The 20,328-nt window shown below is 40.1% G+C and overlaps 1 protein-coding gene across 4 annotated transcripts in view; it reads left to right on the plus strand.

Annotated features, from left to right (window-relative positions):
- The window catches only part of LOC141909515 (kinesin-like protein KIF13A), a 111,672-nt gene extending 91,611 nt beyond the window's left edge, over positions 1–20,061 (plus strand). The window contains exons 20-38 of one of the 4 annotated variants that reach the window (XM_074799941.1): positions 1,318–1,635; positions 2,046–2,237; positions 2,638–2,792; positions 3,221–3,597; positions 3,919–4,045; positions 4,473–4,528; positions 4,630–4,754; positions 5,368–5,583; positions 6,299–6,346; positions 7,549–7,602; positions 7,919–8,074; positions 8,701–8,778; positions 10,071–10,127; positions 10,939–10,980; positions 11,329–11,458; positions 14,490–14,608; positions 15,390–16,755; positions 17,988–18,203; positions 18,609–20,061. In XM_074799941.1, coding sequence (XP_074656042.1) covers positions 1,318–1,635; positions 2,046–2,237; positions 2,638–2,792; positions 3,221–3,597; positions 3,919–4,045; positions 4,473–4,528; positions 4,630–4,754; positions 5,368–5,583; positions 6,299–6,346; positions 7,549–7,602; positions 7,919–8,074; positions 8,701–8,778; positions 10,071–10,127; positions 10,939–10,980; positions 11,329–11,458; positions 14,490–14,608; positions 15,390–16,755; positions 17,988–18,203; positions 18,609–18,841 — 4,065 coding nt within the window. In that variant the 3' untranslated portion in view covers positions 18,842–20,061. The remainder of the gene's footprint in view (positions 1–1,317; positions 1,636–2,045; positions 2,238–2,637; positions 2,793–3,220; positions 3,598–3,918; positions 4,046–4,472; positions 4,529–4,629; positions 4,755–5,367; positions 5,584–6,298; positions 6,347–7,548; positions 7,603–7,918; positions 8,075–8,700; positions 8,779–10,070; positions 10,128–10,938; positions 10,981–11,328; positions 11,459–14,489; positions 14,609–15,389; positions 16,756–17,987; positions 18,204–18,608) is intronic. The other 3 variants (XM_074799943.1, XM_074799942.1, XM_074799944.1) reach the window with 3 other exon arrangements.
- The last annotated feature ends 267 nt before the right edge of the window (positions 20,062–20,328 follow it).

The raw sequence follows: 20,328 nt of genomic DNA on the forward strand, positions 1-20,328 counted from the left end.
GATAATTACAAATTACTAATTACATCAATACACCGCAGTGCGGTGTACTAGCAAAATCATCACTGATTTATACACCGCACTGCGGTGTAGACACACTGAAAGGGTTAAATGTTGTCTAAAATGTATTAAATCTTGAAAATTCCAGTTCTCAATTCAGTCATGCTATTTCATTAGAGTTTGGATGACATTTTCATTTCATTTGTATCCATTTGCATATTAATTTCACTAGGTAGTGAAATGGTAGTATCATTGAATATGAATATTTTAAATTTCATCATCTTATGCCCTTTTGGAAGCAAAATTTAGAATTTTTACTAGATTCAGCTTTTTGTAGACGGCATGCTCTCTTGATGTTTGCACGCGAATACATGAAATTTACACTTCACAATAGATGTTTTTTAGTCGCTACGTTTTAGATTCGATAAACTGCTATTTCTTTTGTGTTGTGGGAAAAATAAATTTCGCAATACTTACGAAAAGTTAAATTCACGAAATGAACCATGCAAAGTATCTGTGGAAAATCTATGTTGAGAATTTCAAGTTTAGATTGTAGCGATACATCACTAATTTTTGATGTAGCAGATTTAAACCTAGAGCGCCTATAGTAGAAAATCAGCTACAGCAACAATGACAGCTAATTTGGATAGATGGCGTATGGGTGTAGACTGCCGATATCAAATATGATAGATACATAGAGAGTTTTATCGATAAATACAAGTATCGATTGAAATCTTACCACCGAGGGGGGTAGCCCCTTGCAAGGATCAAACGCCAGTCCTAGCTTGTATCTGATCTGCTACTACGGGCTTACTAGGTCAACTCCCTATGCTTTTGCTGAAAGAAAATTAACTTAATTCTGAACAAGTTCTATTGTTAAGTGCGCCATCTAGTGGGATAGCCTTTTGCAGCAGGGGGTCCTCATTGATTCGATTCGTGTTATTGAATACGTTGATTTATATTTGTTTCTATATTCAGCTTTTTGTAGGCGGCATGCTTTCTTGATATTTGCACGAGAATATTCAAAGTTCACCCCACTTTGTAATAGTTGTTTTTAGTCTTTAGTCGTTATTTGTTAAAGATTCTATGAAACTGTAAATTTCTCGTAAACTCATGACCTTAACTCTGAGTGTATAGTGAAAAATGTTGAGAATTTAATTGATTAATTTTTGATGTGGGAGACTTAAATCCAGATAAAAGTTAATTGAAAAATGAATAGGTTCTGTTGTTATAGGCACCATCTAGTGGGATAACTGGTGCAGCAGGGGGTCTTCATTGATTCACTTCGAGTTATTGAAAAATATTGATTTATATTTTCAGGATTCCGGACCGCCGATGAAGGGCGACCCGTTCTACGAATCGCAGGAGAATCACAACCTGATCGGCGTCGCGAACGTTTTCCTCGAGGCGTTGTTCTTCGACGTGAAATTAGACTATCAAATACCGATAATCAGTCAACAGGGCGAGGTCGCCGGTCGACTGCACGTCGAGCTCAGCCGAGTCGAGGGCTCGTTCCCGATGGATCGCGTCGGCGGTGAATCGGAGACGAACGGCGATTCGGTCAGTCGGAACAGTCTCGACGAAATCGCCGATTCCGAACAGAATACGAGCGCGGCTAATAATCATATCGTCTGCCGGGTAAGTTTGAATTTCGAAAAAAAATCTGGTACCCGTAATCGGGCTAGACTCTGACTTGGAAATCAGGGGAAACTCAGTCAATCAGAAAAATCTAGAAAAAATTAAAAATCTAGAAAAATGACGGAAAAACTCAGGAAATTTTACCAAAAAAAAACTTGGAAAGCCTGTGAAATTTGGATAATGTTATTGACCGCACGTTTCTTTATGTGATTCATAAAAAAATGAATAAATTGTAATATTTTAAACCAAGAAATTCCTCTGATAATTTTGTTCTGCAACATGAAAAAATCCGGCAAAACTCTGAGAACTTGTAAATTTTTGGAAAGTGACCACCCTGCAGTAACATTTGAATCAAAAGTTCAGCTTTTATCAGACTCGGAAGTTTTGATAAAGAATTTCATATTTCACAGGTGTCGATAAAAGAAGCAAAGGGTTTACCGCCGGCGTTGTCGAATTTCGTCTTCTGTCACTACACGTTCTGGGGTCACGGGGAGCCGATAGTCGTCGCTCCGTACATCGACCCGAACTGTCCCTCGTCCGGACGACCGCTCAACGATTCGTTCAAACACAACAGCGTCTCGTTTAAATTCGACCACGAACAGGTAACGAAATCTATTGCGGCTGTCCGCTTAACCCTTTCAGTGCATCTACACCGCAGTGCAGTGTATAAATCAATGTTGGATTTTGCTAGTACACCACACTGCGGTGTATTGATGTAATTAGTAATTAGTAATTATCTCTCTTGAAAAATGGCAGCATCTGTCAAACATAGTGAAATATTTGTAACTAACGATACACCGCGCCGCGGTGTAGACGCACTATAGTGGTATTCCCGTTATTCAACACACTACAGTGGAATTTTTCAAAATTTTCAAATTATCTTCAGCACTATAGGGTATTATTAAGTCAGCACTGAAAGAGTTAATGACAGGTGTCAAAATCAAGTTAAATCTCCCGGGACAAAAAAAGTTGCGCAATTGTGTTGTAAATTTCTTCTTTCAGGATTTTAAAGTTTCCGTGAATGAAGAGTTTATCGAACACGCTACCGAGGGGGCGCTGTCGATCGAAGTTTGGGGTCATCGCAGTTCCGGGTTCTCGCCGCAAGCCGGATTCGAACTGGAGAACGTGCAGGCGAAATCTAGATCACTCCTCGACAGGTTGGCAAAAACTCAAAACTCATAGAATTATCTTCTAGATACTTCGTTCCGGATAAGATGGCTGCCTCTATGAATCCCCCTATGATATCATTGAATCACTTGAAAGCAATTTGAGGCCATTTGGGAAAGATGGTTATCTATTAATCTCCCTATGACATCATTAAACTCTTTAAAAGAAATAATGCTCCCCTTCGTAAATCACCTTATGACATCAGTAAATTGCCTAAATCATACTTTTAAAGGCCCAGTTTTATAGACAGGTATCATCTCTACCCGGGAGGTTAACTCATTTGAAAATTAACTGAGTTAGCCCCCATGGGTTGTCTCTAAAACCAGGCCCAGCTGATAATATCATTGAACTAAAGCTCATGAGTGTTTAGAAATTCTCGAAAGCATAATTTCTGAAATTCTCTGTCTGATTTTTCTAGATGGGGCGAACTGATTCGTAAACTAGAAATGTGGGTCGAAATACACGAACTGAACGACCAGGGTGAATACCAACCGGTCGAGGTCATTCCGAAAACCGAGGCTCTGACGGGCGGCGTTTATCAACTACGCCAGGGTCACAGCAGACGGATCCTCGTACGGGTGTCGCCCGTTCAGAATTCGGGCACGTTGCCGATCATTTGCGAGACGATAACGTCCATATCGGTCGGCGCGATCCTCACGAGGAACAAACTGCAGAAAGCGCTCGACAGTTACCAGGAGGAGGATTTGAGGAAGGTGCAGGTGAAGTGGTCGGAGGCGTTGATGAAACGACGCGAATACCTCGACGAACAAATACAGAAAATCATCAATAAACCAGGTGAAATAATATCTCCCCCTATGACGTCATCAAATACCCAGACATTGGAATTCAAGAAAAGATTGCTGTTTTCATAAGATCCCTCGATGGTATCATCCAATAATGAAGAGGGTTAAATCTATAGAGCAGTATAGAAAAATGGCTTCCATAAACCTCCTTATGACATCATCAAATTGCTTTGAGTAATTTGATCACGAAATCCATCTAGAAAATATGAATCCTTCATATAAATCCTTCTATAACATTACCTAAAAAGATTCATGAATTGACTCAAAGAACTGTTATGAATATGTTGGTTGATTATGTTTTTCTTCGACGTAGATAAAACTGACGCAGACGCCGAACGAGAAAGAAGTTTGATCGATCAGTGGGTTTGCTTGACCGAGGAACGTAACGCTGTACTAGTACCCGCTGCTGGCAGTGGGATACCCGGAGCTTTAGCTGACTGGTAAATATATACTCCCTGTTCCTCGAGCCAGTAAGCTCTCAAACGTTGTCTAAAGTTTACCTGTGGGTTACCATTGATGAAACACTCGGGAGTCCGAGATGTAATGATGTCGGATGATATAGAAATCTCGAGCTAAGAATGAAAAAAAGAGTCTGAAATGTTTACTTTAGTTATAAGTTTATTCAATGTTGCGACTATATCTGAATAGTCATCTTCTATCCCAGAAACTTTTGGAGTCTTCTTCGATTCTCAGTGTGGCATTCATACTAACCAGCGAATAATCGACATAGTGGCAATTAGAATCTGAATAAATTAACCACCCTTTGAGCAACTGAAAGAGCTAGCCATTATAGCATGGAATGAAGAAAAGTGTTGGAACTAGGTCCTGTGATTCGTGGTTTTAAATGTTTTCATTCTATCTTAACAGGAGTCCTCCTCTGGGCATGGAGCAGCATATGCCAGTTTTGTTCTTAGATCTCAATGGTAAGGGTAAAGAAAGAATTGATTCAGTTAAATGACAAAGAGCTGTTCAGCGTTCCTCGGTGAAAATTTTCTACATATTCATTTCCTATATTTTACTATAGCTGATGATATGACGACCCCGAATGCTAAAGAAGGCCTGCAAGCAGCTGGCATCGACTCGACGCTTCCGAAAGAATACGGTGCCAAATTCTTTAATTTACCCATCGTCAAATACTGCGAAAAAGATGTAAGTCTTGTAACCCGATTTTCGGAAAATTATTTTCCCTATTCTGTTGTTGTCAAAGTTGAATCGATTGATGAAATGAACTAATTATGACTCAATCTGGGACTCGAGCCACATTTGCACTACATTTTTTGGGACATTTTAGATATAGTCTATTCCATTTTAAAACGGACCAGTGTTCACGCAAGTGATAATTCCGTTCTTTGATAACAAATGACTTAAAGACGTATATGATTGCATAACTTTGATTTGGTCCGTTCTAATTGGTCCATTTTAGGTGTGGGCCAAATTAGAACAGACTAACTATCCATAGTGTGAACGCGGCTTCAGTTGTTAGTTCAATTTGAATCCACAGTCTGTGCTGGATTTGGGTCGAGATTAACGAATATCTTTCTCAATATCCCTCTGATGAGTAAAATCCCACAATAAATGAATTGATCTAAAAACTTTATTTGAAGTATTAGAAATATTTCTTCAGTCTAGTAGCAACCACCTGAAATATTTCTAATATTTAAAATAAACATTTTAGATCTATTCATTTATTGTGGGATTTCATCGCGGATATCGTGATCCACAACTGTAAATTCATCGATATTCCTCCATCCGTCTGCTTCAGGTTTGCGCGGTCGCGTCGTGGGATAGTTCGATTCACGACTCGAGCAGTCTGAATCGTTTGACGCCGTCGAACGAACGAGTCTACATGATCGTCAAGGCGGTCGTACGTCTGAGTCACCCGGCGTCGATGGAACTGGTCGTGCGTAAACGAGTCGGTTTGAACATCTACAAGAAACAAGCGCTGATGGAAAAACTGAAGAAACGCATCAGCAAAGCGGTACGTATCGTAAACTCACTCGCCGCAGTCGCTATCGTTTCGTGTACTTGCAGCATATGTTTGAATAGTTTTATATACGCAGGTATCAATCTGCTGCCCGAGCCCCATCAGATATTTGATACCTTCACACCATTCTTCCTATCGTTGATTGTCCTCACTTCACTTGCGTTTGGTGGCCAGTTGCTCAAAAGTTGGTTAAAGATAACCGGCGAATAAATACCGTAGTAATAATAAACTTTCATTTGTCACTATGTCAACTGGTCAACTGGTGTCGACTGGTTAACTCTAACCAGCTTTCGAGCGACTGGCCCCAGTGGACTTTATCTGAGACGTTTTCAAGTGAGAATGAACTACAAACACCAGACATCAGACATTTCATCAGCACACTTTTATAAGTAATCGTCCACTCTTCACATGTGATCAGTACTTCACCTGAGACATTTTCAATTGTAAATGAACTACAAACACCAGATATTAGACATTTTATCAGCACACTATCAAAAACTAACCGTTCACACCTCGCACTACAGATGGTGAATGTCTGAAGGGCTTCCATTAGGCTGCAGATTGATGTCTAATGAGGGCATGGGTTCCACCAGGCTGCATATTGATACCTGTGTTCAGCCAGATGCTTACTATGACGAAAATTCTCGAAAATCTTTCATACGAGCCTCGTTTTAGTTTTCATATTTCGTTCGTGTTGTCATTTTTTTAGGTTCAAATGTCTGAGCTAACCATGCATTATATGGGTGGTCTATCGTCTGTAAGTTATCTCAAGGTCACACAGGGGAGGTCGCTTGCTGTCCGACCGTATATATATATATATATCTGCATATGAATAACCTATTTACTTGCTATAAAAGATGGCTACTTTCACGAAACCCCATATGATGTCATAGATGATTTTATGTAGCTACGTGAGTTAATCCCCGGCCTATGATGCTATGATGTCATCAAATTTGGCTGCTTTCATGGGGTCCTCTGTTTTGAAATGTATATCTAGAAACTTAGCTGCCAACTGTTACTGATTTTCAGTAATGGGAAATACTGATTTGATTTTTTGATGCATACAGAGATTGGCTATGAAAGATGAGTCGAGAAGATACTCAATATCCGTGTAAGATGATCGTTTCTTTGCTATTTCGATAAGAAAGATGTTACTGAGGGTCTTACCGTTGATTACTGTTTAATTTGAACATTTTCTTTCATACTTCAATGAAATGTTATTGAAAAAATATTCAACTTGCTACTGATAGCACTTTTCAGAGGTTGGCAGCGTTCAGAGGTTGGCAGCCTTATGTAGTAAAATTATGTCATTTGAAGATTGATGTAGGTTCTGTTAATGACGTAAAAAGAGGTTTCTATAGAAGTGTAGCCATCTTTTCACAACAAGAAAAATGCATTAACATATTATTTCTTTGCCATTTCTCTTTCACGTAGAATCTAAAAACCATGTCTTTTCATGGCGAAAAATCCCTCCTTATCGGCTTAGATACTAATCATAGAAATACTAAAAACCCTTTTAAGGCATGTGTGTCGTGTGTGCGTACTACATCTTCTTTAGGGGTTAATTAAAAAAATAATCTTTCAGGAAATGTAGATTTTCTCTCGCGTTGAAGATCGTATTGTTGTTTAAGAGGCTTTTCTATCGCGTGCTTGGTTTTGGTTCACTTTGACGACGCGTTGGTCTGAAGCGCGGCATTTTCTCGTGGTTTTCTGACTTCCAGAAGATTAACGAACTAACACTTACTGAACTCTTTTTCTTCATTCTTTCATATCTTCTTCAGTCTTTTTGCGAACGCGTAACACAGTTTGCTGTATTTTATATTAACATTTGCGCCAACAAATTTTCATAACTGGCTTTTTGGGGTGTTGGTCTTTCTACCTCTTCTGAATAAATAAATCTTGACTGCTATGACGAAATTTTTTGGGGGTTTTCTATTTATGATTGTTTTGTATTTTCAGGATGTGTTGATGTCAACGGGCGTCACATACGAAGTTGTCTCAAACATACCCAAAGTAAGTTACCTTCCTATCCTCCCCCTCAGCAAAATGTAATCTATTGTCTATTACAGAGTTTTGCCCTTGGGTTTAAAGTCCCTTACGGCATGAAGATTGATTTAGATGATAAAACTGATCCGCAGGGGTTGAAGTTAAAACTGGTCTATAAAACCACCCTGGGTTTAAGTTGAAACTGTTCTTTTGAATTTGCCCCTTTTTTTAATGTTAAAACCGACCTGATTTGTATAGGAAATTTTCCAGGCCCCTCATTGTATCTCCGATGAAGAGAACTTTTCTCAAAATCATGACTAAATTTTTCGCGTATTTCTCACAGGCGTCTGAAGATTTAGAGGATCGCGAGTCATTGGCTCAAATGGCGGCCAATCAGAACGAAGCTCAGATAACGGCTGACGGAGAAACGTACATCGAGAAGTATATCAAAGGCGTGTCGGCCGTCGAGAGCATTCTTACCCTCGATAAACTGAGACAGGTAATAATTTACCCCTCTTATCAATCAAAGTCTTACCCTTATCATGGAATGAAATTCATGAATTATCATTGTTATCATTTTCACCATACCCAGGTAATATTCGTTTGAATCGGGGCCCAGTTACCTAGTAGTGAGGTTTGACTCAATGGTGGAAATAAGTTCATTTTCAATTTTTTTTTGGAAATTTTAAGTGGCAGCCCTAGATCTGTAGTAAAAGAAAAGCATTGACATTTCAGTCGAAATAAGTTCATATTTCCAATGTTCATGATTTAACCGACAAACACAATTTGCATCAAGAATTATGAGAATCATTCATTGTCAAAGAATTTAACTCCAGGGTCGAGTTTCACAAAAAGGATTAAGGCCTAAATCGATTTAAGATAAACTGAATTGATGAAGAAATTAAATCGATTTAGGAGTTAAACCTTTTTGTGAAACTGGGCCCAGAGTCAATTTTCAACTCGGTTCTATTCAACTTATTGAACTGGTGCCAGATTCATAAATCTTACTAACATCTTTCAATTCTATTCATCAACATATTTTCAGTCTTTGAGGCACTTTTCCTGAATAAACCTTTCTAGATACTTTATTGATCAACTGTGAAATGTATTTATTCCATATTGTAGGAGGTTGCTATCAAGGAGTTGTTGTCGGCGCAGGGTCGACCTCTACGGAAAACTTCAAGCGTTCCGAACATACACGGGGTACGTACCTTCAAAGATACTCGTTATTCTATAAAACGTAGGAATTCCGCATCTATCCACAGTTGTGGACCCGATTTCACAGAAAAGTCATGCTCTTGATATCCAATCTAGGAGTTTATGACTTCTTTGTGAAAATGGGGCCTGGGTTAAAAAATGTGAGTCACCCAGATCCAGTTCCACAGTCATAGGAATTTATTCAGACTTAAATCAGTTGATTTCGAATTCTTTAATTCTGAGTTAAATCTTATGTTTTCGAACTGTTTAACTGTGTCCGGATTGCCAAGAACCTGTGGAAGCCGATCCAGGACCCAGTTCCACAGTTTGTGGGTAAGATTTAACTCTTTTAGATACGAAATCAGTTCATTTCCGATTACTTGAACTCTAAAAGAATCGTATCTTAACCCACAACTGCGGAACCGGGTCCAGGATGCTGATTCTTATGTCTCGTATTTTAACTAAACCGCAACACGAATGTTTCAAACATTTCTAGCATGAGTCACATACGTATGATTAATGTGCGTTCGTCGCTCACAAATTCTTCGTAATTTATTTTTCGCTCGATGCATGAACAAAAAATACTCAACTCACTTTTAGTCTAACAACTGCAGTTTTTGCCTGAAATTTTCTTCGAACAAAATATCTATATTTGTTACTAAAATCAACTTCGTTTACTGCCAAGCCCATCTATGTGATCGTCAGAGACATTTGTTGTGGTTTAAGCCATGTTTTAAGGGTGGAACTAGCAGTGTTTGGAAGTCGTCACTCGGTCACAGTTTGTATCGATGTGAATTTTCTTCGGACAGAGTTCATCGTAGGTGATTAAAATCAGTTCGGATTAAACAAGAAAGTTACCGAGTATCATTGGTTCAACTGTCTTCAAAATTAATCATGACAAAAGCCATGTTTAAAAAGTTGTCACAGTTTGTATCGATGCGAATATTCTTCAGACAGAGTTCATCGTAGATGATTAAAATCCACATTTTAATGGAAAAAGTTGCAAAGCATCATCGGTTCGATTGTCTTAATTAACGATAGTGTGAAGATATGTTTAGCTCTTTCGCTCATGTTTCCAATTCCAAGAATATCCAAATTACATTTGGAGCCATCCCTTTCTCCAGTGGATGGCTCCAAATGAGCTTGATTTTGGCTTCAGCTAAGAATGCCCATCGTGGCCCATCTGATTTGTGAACGAAAGATTCAGCCATTTTGTGACATTTACAATTTTGCCCGCTGGGTGGCGTGACCAAGGAGGTTCGCTGTAATAATATATTGTTTCCTGTTTTGCCCACTAGGCGGCGTCGATGCCCAATATTTCGTACGGACTTTATCGCAATAATAGCGTCATGAACGTAGGTATATCCTACCTGGTGATATTTTTCAAAACCCAAAAATATATTCATTAAGATTTTACCACCGGTAACGGGTTTTATCGTTTTTACCTTCCAAAAATTTTATTTCTGTAAAAACATTAATCGTTCTTGGTTCCAGAGTTGTTTTTTGAAATTTACTCCGGAGTCAATAAGAGTGATTATTTTTAAGTAGTCTACTCAAGAGTCATATTAGATTCACAACTCTGTAACTGGGTCCTGTAAGATTTATTTTTTTCTTAAAGAAAATCACTCCACCACGGCAAATCATGCTGGTAAAATTATTGAATTTCAAAGAAAAAAAATTGTTAATTTTTCCAAATTCGAATTCTATTCAGAGCCTGGCTTTGCAGACAGGTTTTACCTCAAACCTAGGCTACAGCCAATCATCAATCAATGAGTGACACCCCCCCCCCCGTTTCAAATTAAACCGGTTCTATGAAACCTTGGATAAAAGTTTATTAAGGTTTATAAACCTTGCCCTTGAAATTGAAACCCTCGGAACTTAACCTGAAATCATCAGTTGATTAATAATCTTTAAAAATTCAACATATTTTAAATTCTTTGTTAAACTAAATGAATAGAATTCTGAAATCTTCGGAGAAATTGTCTGTTAATTGGGGAGCAGACAAACTGCTTGGGTTTAGATTTGATTATTCATCATTCGGTTTGCACTCTTTTATCGCAGTTGAAGGTCGCATGGAGAAATGGGATTTTCATTTTAGCTCCGTAAACACCGAATTAGTTTCCTGAGTAATTCACGATGTTTCATTGAAAAATTTTCCATTTGTAGATGCTCCGTTCTGATTCGTATTGTCGCGGTCTAGACGAACAGGTAATGTTTCAAACCACCACCAGGGGGCGTCGGTCTGTGTGCAAACTTCTACTGCTTTTAGTGTTTAGAATACTGTTTTAAACTCACTTTCCTAAAAAAAAACAGTCGAAATAATTTCTGAGAAGTTTTGTAATTTGTCTTAACTCGAAGCATGTTTTTCTCTGTTTATGGTCAAAATCTTGTTGCACTGAAGCACGAAACTCAGCTTGATGTCGTTTTTTACTAACTGAAAAAAAAAAGAATCGAATTTTACATGAAATTTAGGCTGAACGTTAAAATCAATATTCGTCGGACATTGTTCAGATATTTAAGATACGCATTATAAATATCTAGATTTATCGTTTACAGTTGAGATCGGAAAGCGTCGCGGACCTATCCCGATCCGACATAGGCGGCGCCAACGGACATCGGCGATCGTCGTCGAACGAACTGAAAGAAGACATCGACAAAGCAGTGAATCCGGCGTTGATTAATCTCGGTAAGCTCGGGGGGTTACCCGCATTCTCATCGCGAGGGTATCGCCATCGATACAGTCATATAATCATTGTTCCACGCTTCACTATTCTATGATAATATATACACCACGATTACGTGTCGAAAACTTTAAATGTGTTTCACCTTGCACTGAAATGGCTGCCTGCATAAATCCCCCTATGATGTCATCGAATATTACTATTTAATGATCGATGAACTGAAGTGTACCATTTCTCAAAGTATTCAACGTAGAAGTCATGGCGATGATGTCATAGGTGGATATATGATGGCAGACATCTTTTTCGGGGAAACTTCTATACCGCGTATAGGGGCGAAAAAGTGTATACGCGGGAAATGGGCCTGTCATTAATTGGAGAAACGGGCTATAGGTGGAGTCGATAGTTACTACCGTCTCAGGAAAGATCATGTAACTGTTATGGTAGCCGCTGGTCAAGTCGGATCGTTTTGACTTCTTTTGACTTTTACGGGCAATATCTGGGATGGGTATTTAGCTGATCCTGATTTTCAGTATTTTGTCACGATTTTGTCCTGAAAATACTGATTTGACGCATACAGAAATATGAAAGATGTTATTGACGGTCTTACCATTTGACCATTTTATTTCATACTTCAGTTAAATAAATGTTCCTTAAAAAATATTCAACTTGTTGCTGTTAGAACGTTGACCATTACAGAGCTGCCAATCTTTGAAAACTTTTCTGACATTGGCGGCCCTGTTACGGTTTATCTCTTTAAGTCTAGTGGTTAGTTAGTCAGATCCGACTTGAGTCTTTTGTAGTTTTTGCTTCGTAATGACGATTTAACGACAGGCTTTTTATCGAGGAGGCGCCTCGGGCCTGTCTGTCTGCAACAATACGGGAGTAGTGAACTGAAATCCTCACCTCTCTCTCTCCTCTCTCTCTCTCTCTCTTTCTCTTCTCTCAACTTGCCGCTGCTGAATCAATATTACAAATATATACATATATATATATATATATATACATATAACCGATACTTGAGTTAATTTTTCACGCTAATATTTTTGATTTCTCGTCAGCTCACTAGATGTCTCTGCTTGTCTTTCAGCGCGCCCTACGTTCTTGAATCTGAGATCCAACACATACACCAACTCCAAAAGTATGTCTGTCTATCACTAGGTGTCTCCACTGTCCATACATACATCACTGTATCCACATTTCACTAGCATCTCCCCCACCTCCCCTTACCCCCTTAAAGCTCCTAAGGCCCTTCATTATCATTTCATATACCCACCCCCTAAACGCGACCTCCCCATAAAATTGTTAGCTTCATCAATTCACTTTTAGTCATATTTTTTCAGAAGTAAACCAAATTCATATACATGTATCAGGAATTTTTGCGAAATTTATTTTCAAAAATTTCCGCCATAAAATGAACAGTGAAAATTTGTCAAAAGCAATTTTTGAAAATTTGTCAGAAAAAATTTTTAGATTTTGATCCTCTATGAATCAACGATTGGATTCAAGTTATTTCGAAAATTCATTATAAAGTGTGTGCGGAAATGAATCTAGAAATGAATTCGGAAGAAAAGAAACTTAGAAATTTCTAGAAGAAAATTAGTTTTTAGTGTTAGACTAGACAGACTTACAACTAGCGCCCCCACACAGCAACGATGTGAAATGCATGTGACACGACTTTGATATTTAATATCTCTATATTTTAAAAAGTTTTTTTGAAGCATGTAAAATTCTTACCAGTTTATCATATTTTTCTATATTCAACATATCTTTATACATGTCAATTATTCTTGTATATGACAAGAAAAGTATATGGCAGAAAATTGTAATTATTGTTCGAAAAATTGATTATTTTTTCAATAAAATTCAACTGAATCCAAATTGAATCAAATTAAACCAACACAACTGTGGAATTGGATCCAGAGTCAAATAAAACCCACACAATTGTGGAGCTGGATTCAGATTCAAATTTAACCCACACAAGTAGAACTGGATTTCAGAGTCGAATTAAACCCACACAACTGTGCAACTGGATTCAGAGTCAGATTAAATCCATACAACTGTGGAACTGGGTGCTTTGGAGATAAAAAATATGTTTACAATTTTTTGCCTATTTTATATCCATCTATATTTTTATCTTTATATGATATATTGTTTCTTTCAGAAATGATTTATTTCTATTTCCTTTTTATTATTCTCTTTATTTTCTCTGAATATGCCATATATATACATTTACATATTATGTACTTTTTCTCTAAATTTTTAGCAAGTTTGTATTTTTGCCTGGAATGAATGAGCATGTATTTTCTCTACTGTTATAGGACTGGGTCCTAGGGATGAATCTTTACCTGAGCCCAGTTTTATAGACTGGGTTTCTAAGTTATCTCTCTGAATAAATCTTTAAGTTGGTCCAAGTTTCAAAGACTAAGTATCCAAGTTATCCCTAGAATCTTTAACTTGCTCCGAGTTTTAATGACCGGTTAGTAAAGTTATCCCTTGGGATAGATCTTCAACTGGGGCCCGGTCTTATACACTGGATATCGAAGTTATTCTTGGAATAAATCTTTAACTTGGATCCTGTTTAAAGACTGGGTATCAAAGTCAATCCTAGGGATAAATCTTTAACTTGGACCAGGTTACTTAGACTGGGTATCAAAGCTATCGCTACTACAACAACTAATTTTATGATGACAACTAGCCGATGATATCTCAGATCCTTCAAACCATGAGTCCTCCGCAAGATCACCGAAAATGTTCAATGTATCGACCCGAATGTTAATTATGATTATTCTAATTATTACAATTTTTATTATTATTATTATTATTATTGTGATGATTTATTTTAATATGTTATGTTGTGAGAGGCACGGTGTTTTCAACCAACCCCCGAAATCGTATGTTTTCTAATAGTTTTTGTCATGTTTTTGTCCGAGATATTAGTGGTATGATATACAACGACCCAAAAACATTCGCTAACCTGAGTTTGAGTGGCTGTAATTCATGTGTATTAAATCTTTCGAATGTGTTTGTTAATTGCAGCCTCACCGAAGAATACGATCAGTCCTCAACCGACCAAATTCGTGAAACCGATGAGGACTTTACTGGAAGAGCAGCACGTCAGAGAAACGAAACCTTTATTACGTCATGAGGAATCCGATGTATGTATGCCTCCTCACTGCATCAGTCCCTCCCTCTACTCTCTCTCTCTCTCTCTCCCTTTCTCCCTACTCTCCCTCCCTCCCTCCCCTCTCCCTTTCTCCCTACTCTCCCTCTCTCTCCCTCCCCTCCCTCTCTCCCTTTCTCCCTACTCTCCCTCTACTCCCTCCCTCTACTCCCTCCCTCCCTCCCTCTACTCCCTCCCTCCCTCCCTCCCTTAGTTCCGTGCTTAACGACATATTTGTAGAGGAGCTGTGTGAACCTGAGCCAGTTGCTCAGCCATAGCTATATGAAGCTATGATTAAAGACCAGTCTAAGACCATCTGAATTAATGCAAATCTTACAACTTGAGACCAGTCTTAAGATTTATGACCAACCTGAGCCCTGGTGTCGAATCAGTGAAAAGCAAAGACATATAGTTTTAAGGTTAACTACATTATGAGCTTTCGCTAGTAGCTTCAGAGTAGCTTCATCATTTAGCTTATTTACCTAATGAAGCTACTATACATTAGTAGCGAAAGCCTGTTCTCTTAGATGAATCTAGTTAACCTTGAAAGTAAAAGAACTATTTGTCTTCACATGTTACTGTTTCATTGCTTTATCTCCACTCTCAATCTCTCGTCTCTTTCTGTCTCCTGCATCTCTTTTCCACCTTCTCTACTCTCCTCGCGAACTCTTCCTTCCCTACTTTATCATTTCCGCCCCTCCCCCGACCCCTCATCCTTCAATCACACTCATCATTCTTAGGAAAATTTTGATTATCATATGTTTTCTATTTCACAGTCGGCAGACGAATTCGATTCCCCGAAACATCTGCCGAAGAAACACACCAGTCAACTGAACGCGCTCAGCTCCGACGACGAATTCCAAGAATTTGAAACCTATCGCCCGGAAGAGCCGCCGTCGGGGGACAGGGAAGATGCCTCCGTTCACCAGACGGGGGCGCCACAATCGTCAAAACTGACTAGCGACTCGCGCGCCGATAGCATGACACATTCCTCGACGACGGAAAGCCTGAACGATATACAAGCCGCGAAAAGTTTCACGCCGAGCATGACCTCGAGCGGCTACGGTTCGCAAGCCGTCTCCACGTTGACCTTGAGCTCGGAGGATTCGGGCAGTATACGAAGTATGAGCGTTGAAGAAACGCCCGAACTAGAGGCGACGTCTGGCAGCGGTGCCGGCGAGAAATCGCCGAACATTCCCGAACAACAACAGACGGAGCAGCAGCGGCGCGGCGACGTCGTCAACGACAACGCAAATTCCTCGGAGAAAACGCCCGTCGCGAATCTGATCAACCTCGAGCTCGATTCGCCGCGCGAAACGGTGTCGCCGAACGACGTTATTAGTCCGACGATTAAAGATCTGCAAGAGATCGATTTCAGTTGCAACAGCGTCGGTGCCGAAGAGAAGAAGTTAGAAACGGCGACCGGAGGTCAAGTTACCGGAGAAACAGGCGTGGGGAGACAGAATGTCGGAGAAGCTGGAATGGTGAGACAGAATGCTCCGATCAGACAGACGATTGTGAAAGATGCGAATGGAAACGACGAAATGGTTGATGTTTACAGCGAAAGCGCGATGGACGAATTGGAGAGGTTGGCTCCGGATGAACCACAAACAGCGGCACCGCCTAAGACAGACGACACTATCGTCGAAGGCAACGAGCTTCCGGAATCGACGGAATCGATCGATTCAGTCGTCGTGAACGAATCGAAATTGGTGGCGGCGTCTGTTGTGGTCGCCCAGCAGCCGGCGACTCATAATGTCGTCATCGATGCGTCGCGGAGGCACTCGACGACTGACGCGGTCGTGCGTCGCGCCAAGAAAGACGGTAAGACGCGCGCCGAAGTTCGCAAGTCGTTGAATCTCGACCCGCGTTTGGCGAACGCTCGCAAACAGGAAGTGTGGGAGAAACGTCAAAGCATGCCGGAGAATAAACTGACGAAGTTGGCCGCGTCGGCGACGCAGAAATCCGGGCAGCGATCGTCGCCGCTGACGGCGTCCCGATCCGGGGATAGTCTGTCAGTCAAACAGAAGAAGGCGGAGTTAGAAGGAGCGATTGATGGGGATATGAATAATTCTAGTCAGCATTCATTGGATAGTTTGGATTCCGAACGGAAATCGGAAACGCACGAAGGTTACATATCAGGTGAGTAAACCAAACTCAGATCCTCACTTGCCACAAGTGGAATCATCTATTATCACAGTAGTTGATGTCCTATTGCACACTAGAGACACCTGGTGGATCATCACTTGCTACAGCTGGAATCCTCAAATATCACAGTAGTTGATGTCCTACTGCACACTAGAGACACCTGGTGGATCATCACTTGCTACAGCTGGAATCCTCAAATATCACAGTAGTTGATGTCCTATTGCACACTAGAGACACCTGGTGGATCATCACTTGCTACAGCTGGAATCCTCAAATATCACAGTAGTTGATGTCCTACTGCACACTAGAGACACCTGGTGGATCATCACTTGCTACAGCTGGAATCCTCAAATATCACAGTAGTTGATGTCCTATTGCTCACTAGAGACACCTGGTGGATCATCACTTGCTACAGCTGGAATCCTCAAATATCACAGTAGTTGATGTCCTATTGCACACTAGAGACACCTGGTGGATCATCACTTGCTACAGCTGGAATCCTCAAATATCACAGTAGTTGATGTCCTATTGCACACTAGAGACACCTGGTGGATCATCACTTGCTACAGCTGGAATCCTCAAATATCACAGTAGTTGATGTCCTACTGCACACTAGAGACACCTGGTGGATCATCACTTGCTACAGCTGGAATCCTCAAATATCACAGTAGTTGATGTCCTATTGCACACTAGAGACACCTGGTGGATCATCACTTGCTACAGCTGGAATCCTCAAATATCACAGTAGTTGATGTCCTACTGCACACTAGAGACACCTGGTGGATCATCACTTGCTACAGCTGGAATCCTCAAATATCACAGTAGTTGATGTCCTATTGCACACTAGAGACACCTGGTGGATCCTCACTCGCCACAAGTAGAATCTTCTAAAGCCACTATAGTTGATGTCCACGTCTCACTAGCATACCTGGTGGATCCTCACTTGCCACAAGTGGAATCCTCTCATACCCCAGTAGTTGATATCCTACTGCACGCTAGCTCACCTGGTGGATCCTCACTTGCCACAAGTGGAATCCTCTCATACCCCAGTAGTTGATGTCCTACTGCACGCTAGCTCACCTGGTGGATCCTCACTTGCCACAAGTGGAATCCTCTCATACCCCAGTAGTTGATGTCCTACTGCACACTAGCTCACCTGGTGGATCCTCACAAATAGAATCCAAACTCTCATATTCATACGTTTCACATGTATTTTTTCACTGCAGATGGAGATGATTCGATGAGCATGTGTTCATTCGGTAGCCGTGCTGACCTTGACCGTCTGCACAATACTCCGATACCGTCGTGGATACAGGTCGGAGAGAGTGTACTTGTTACTTCCTCCGACGGAGGACCGATGAAAACTGGAGTCGTTAAGTTTCTCGGAATGACAGAATTCGCGGCCGGTCAGTGGGTTGGGTTAGAACTCGATCAACGTGAAGGTAAAATTTTTTTCCTAGTCTTTTGACCTATTTTGCAGACCCTATTTGTTAAATCTTCAGTTTTGAGTGAGCTCATTGGTGAAAATCAAAATGCTCAATAAACTAGCAGTTCAGGTCAACAATTGAGTTAGCTCTAAACCAGTTTCAAATTTAAACCTGTAACTCCTGAATCAATTAAGATAAACCGATTCGATGATCAAATTAACAGTAAATAATTGAGTTAATCCTTTTTGTGAAAACGCAGGATTTAAGTTTATAGAATCACTACCTTAGGTTTACTGAATTGTTGAATAATTATTATAAATAATTCAAATATGAATCACTGTTTACGAAAAAATTTAGCAGACTTGGAGGTAATTTTTCAAAAATAAAAAATGTTATTACATATTTTCTGAATAATTCCAGGTAAAAACGATGGTTCTGTGAAGGGAGTTCGTTATTTCAAATGTCGATCGCGTCACGGAATTTTCGTACGTCACGACAAACTGATCATGGATAAAAAACGTCGCCGCTCAAAAGCCTCGCAACAATCGTCGTCGGGGTCAACGCTACGCCGTAGCAACCCGAATCTGAGCGGTTCGACCCAACGTTTAAACGATTCGGGGAGCATCAAACGAAACGGCGGTAAAAAGAAGTAAATGGAAAAAAAGTGTTTTTAAAATTCTTTCTTTAATCGGAGCGTAATGTAATAACGATTATGATAATACTCGGACTGGTTACCGCGCCGCGATGGGATTAGTGTAGATTCGGACATGTTGCCGCGTCGGGCAGGCGGAAGCGTACGCAACAGAGTGATAGGTTCAGAAACAGCAGGAATTATAGCGTTTAGCAAAAACAGTGTTAACCCTTTCAGTGCTGGCTAATCAATACCCTATAGTGCTGGAGATAATTTGAAATATCTGAAAAATTCCACCCTAGCGTGTTGAATAATGGGAATACCACTATAGTGCGTCTACACCGTGGCGCGGTGTATCGTTAGTTACTAGTATTTCATTATGTTTGACAGGTGCTGCCATCTTTCAATAGAGATAAAAACTAATTACTAATTACACCAATACACCGCAATATGGTGTACTAGCAAAATCCATCACCGATTCATACACCGCACTGCGGTGTAGATGCACTGAAAGGGTTAATGTCGAATTTGAATGTAGTTTCAATCTGTAAATGGACTGAAACGAAACGAAGCGTAAAAGAGACCTTGGTTTTCTGTTTGCGGTCGTTATTTTTTTCGAAATTCGCAGGAAGGTAGCTTGCATTACCTCCTACTTTAGTGTCAGTGTTCTCATTGGAGGCTTTGTGCACAGGGTGTAACTCTGTCGCCCCCTTGTGGCCCGGAGCTGAAACAGTTGATCAGGGTTTCTTTTGACGCACTGAAATCTGCGATGAACAGATCGTCATTCGTAATACCGTCATAACGAACCGAACGGACATAATCTCTGGCATCTGTCGACTTGTTCCTGTGTTGAGTAACTATAGCGACCGTTGTGATTTGCGGTCAACGTAGCAACGATTGTGATAATCGATTAGTTTCGTGCGATGGATTGACGCGTGTAGTCCACTAAGTAACTGCCAGATTTTTATATTCGTAGCTCTATAGCCCGATAGAGATTTTACTTCCAGACCGAGAGACACATTCTCGCGTCAGTGAAATTGTTTGTCTTGTATTGGCTTGAAATTGATGTAGATGATTCAGCAGTATGATATACATAAAAATATAATGTGTAAATTATTTTAAATTGTGATATATTAAATTCATTCATTAATTAAGGGTACAAATTGTTTTTGCATTGTAAGATTTGTTTAGTAGCAGTTGCTGTGAACTCGATATTCATCAATGCCAAAGCCTGTAAATGTATTTCGTGCTCGAAGCAAATTATTGCCGAGTCAGAGCACAGTGCTCACTATGTTCAGTGAAGAGGTCAGTGCCCAGCACTGAGCTCAGTCCGGAGGACATTGCCCTGCGCATATTGCGTAGAGTAAGTAACTAGGAAAAGGGTTTCAAGATAATTCTAAGCTTATTTCTTATTGAAGCTGAAACCCTTTGAATCTTGAAGATGATTTTCTATAAAGCGTTTTCGTAACTGAGCAACGTGCTGAGCCAAACCTGACTGACCGTATTCGT

The sequence above is a fragment of the Tubulanus polymorphus genome, chromosome 8, assembly GCF_964204645.1.
Source record: "Tubulanus polymorphus chromosome 8, tnTubPoly1.2, whole genome shotgun sequence".
Taxonomy (NCBI): domain Eukaryota; kingdom Metazoa; phylum Nemertea; class Palaeonemertea; order Tubulaniformes; family Tubulanidae; genus Tubulanus; species Tubulanus polymorphus.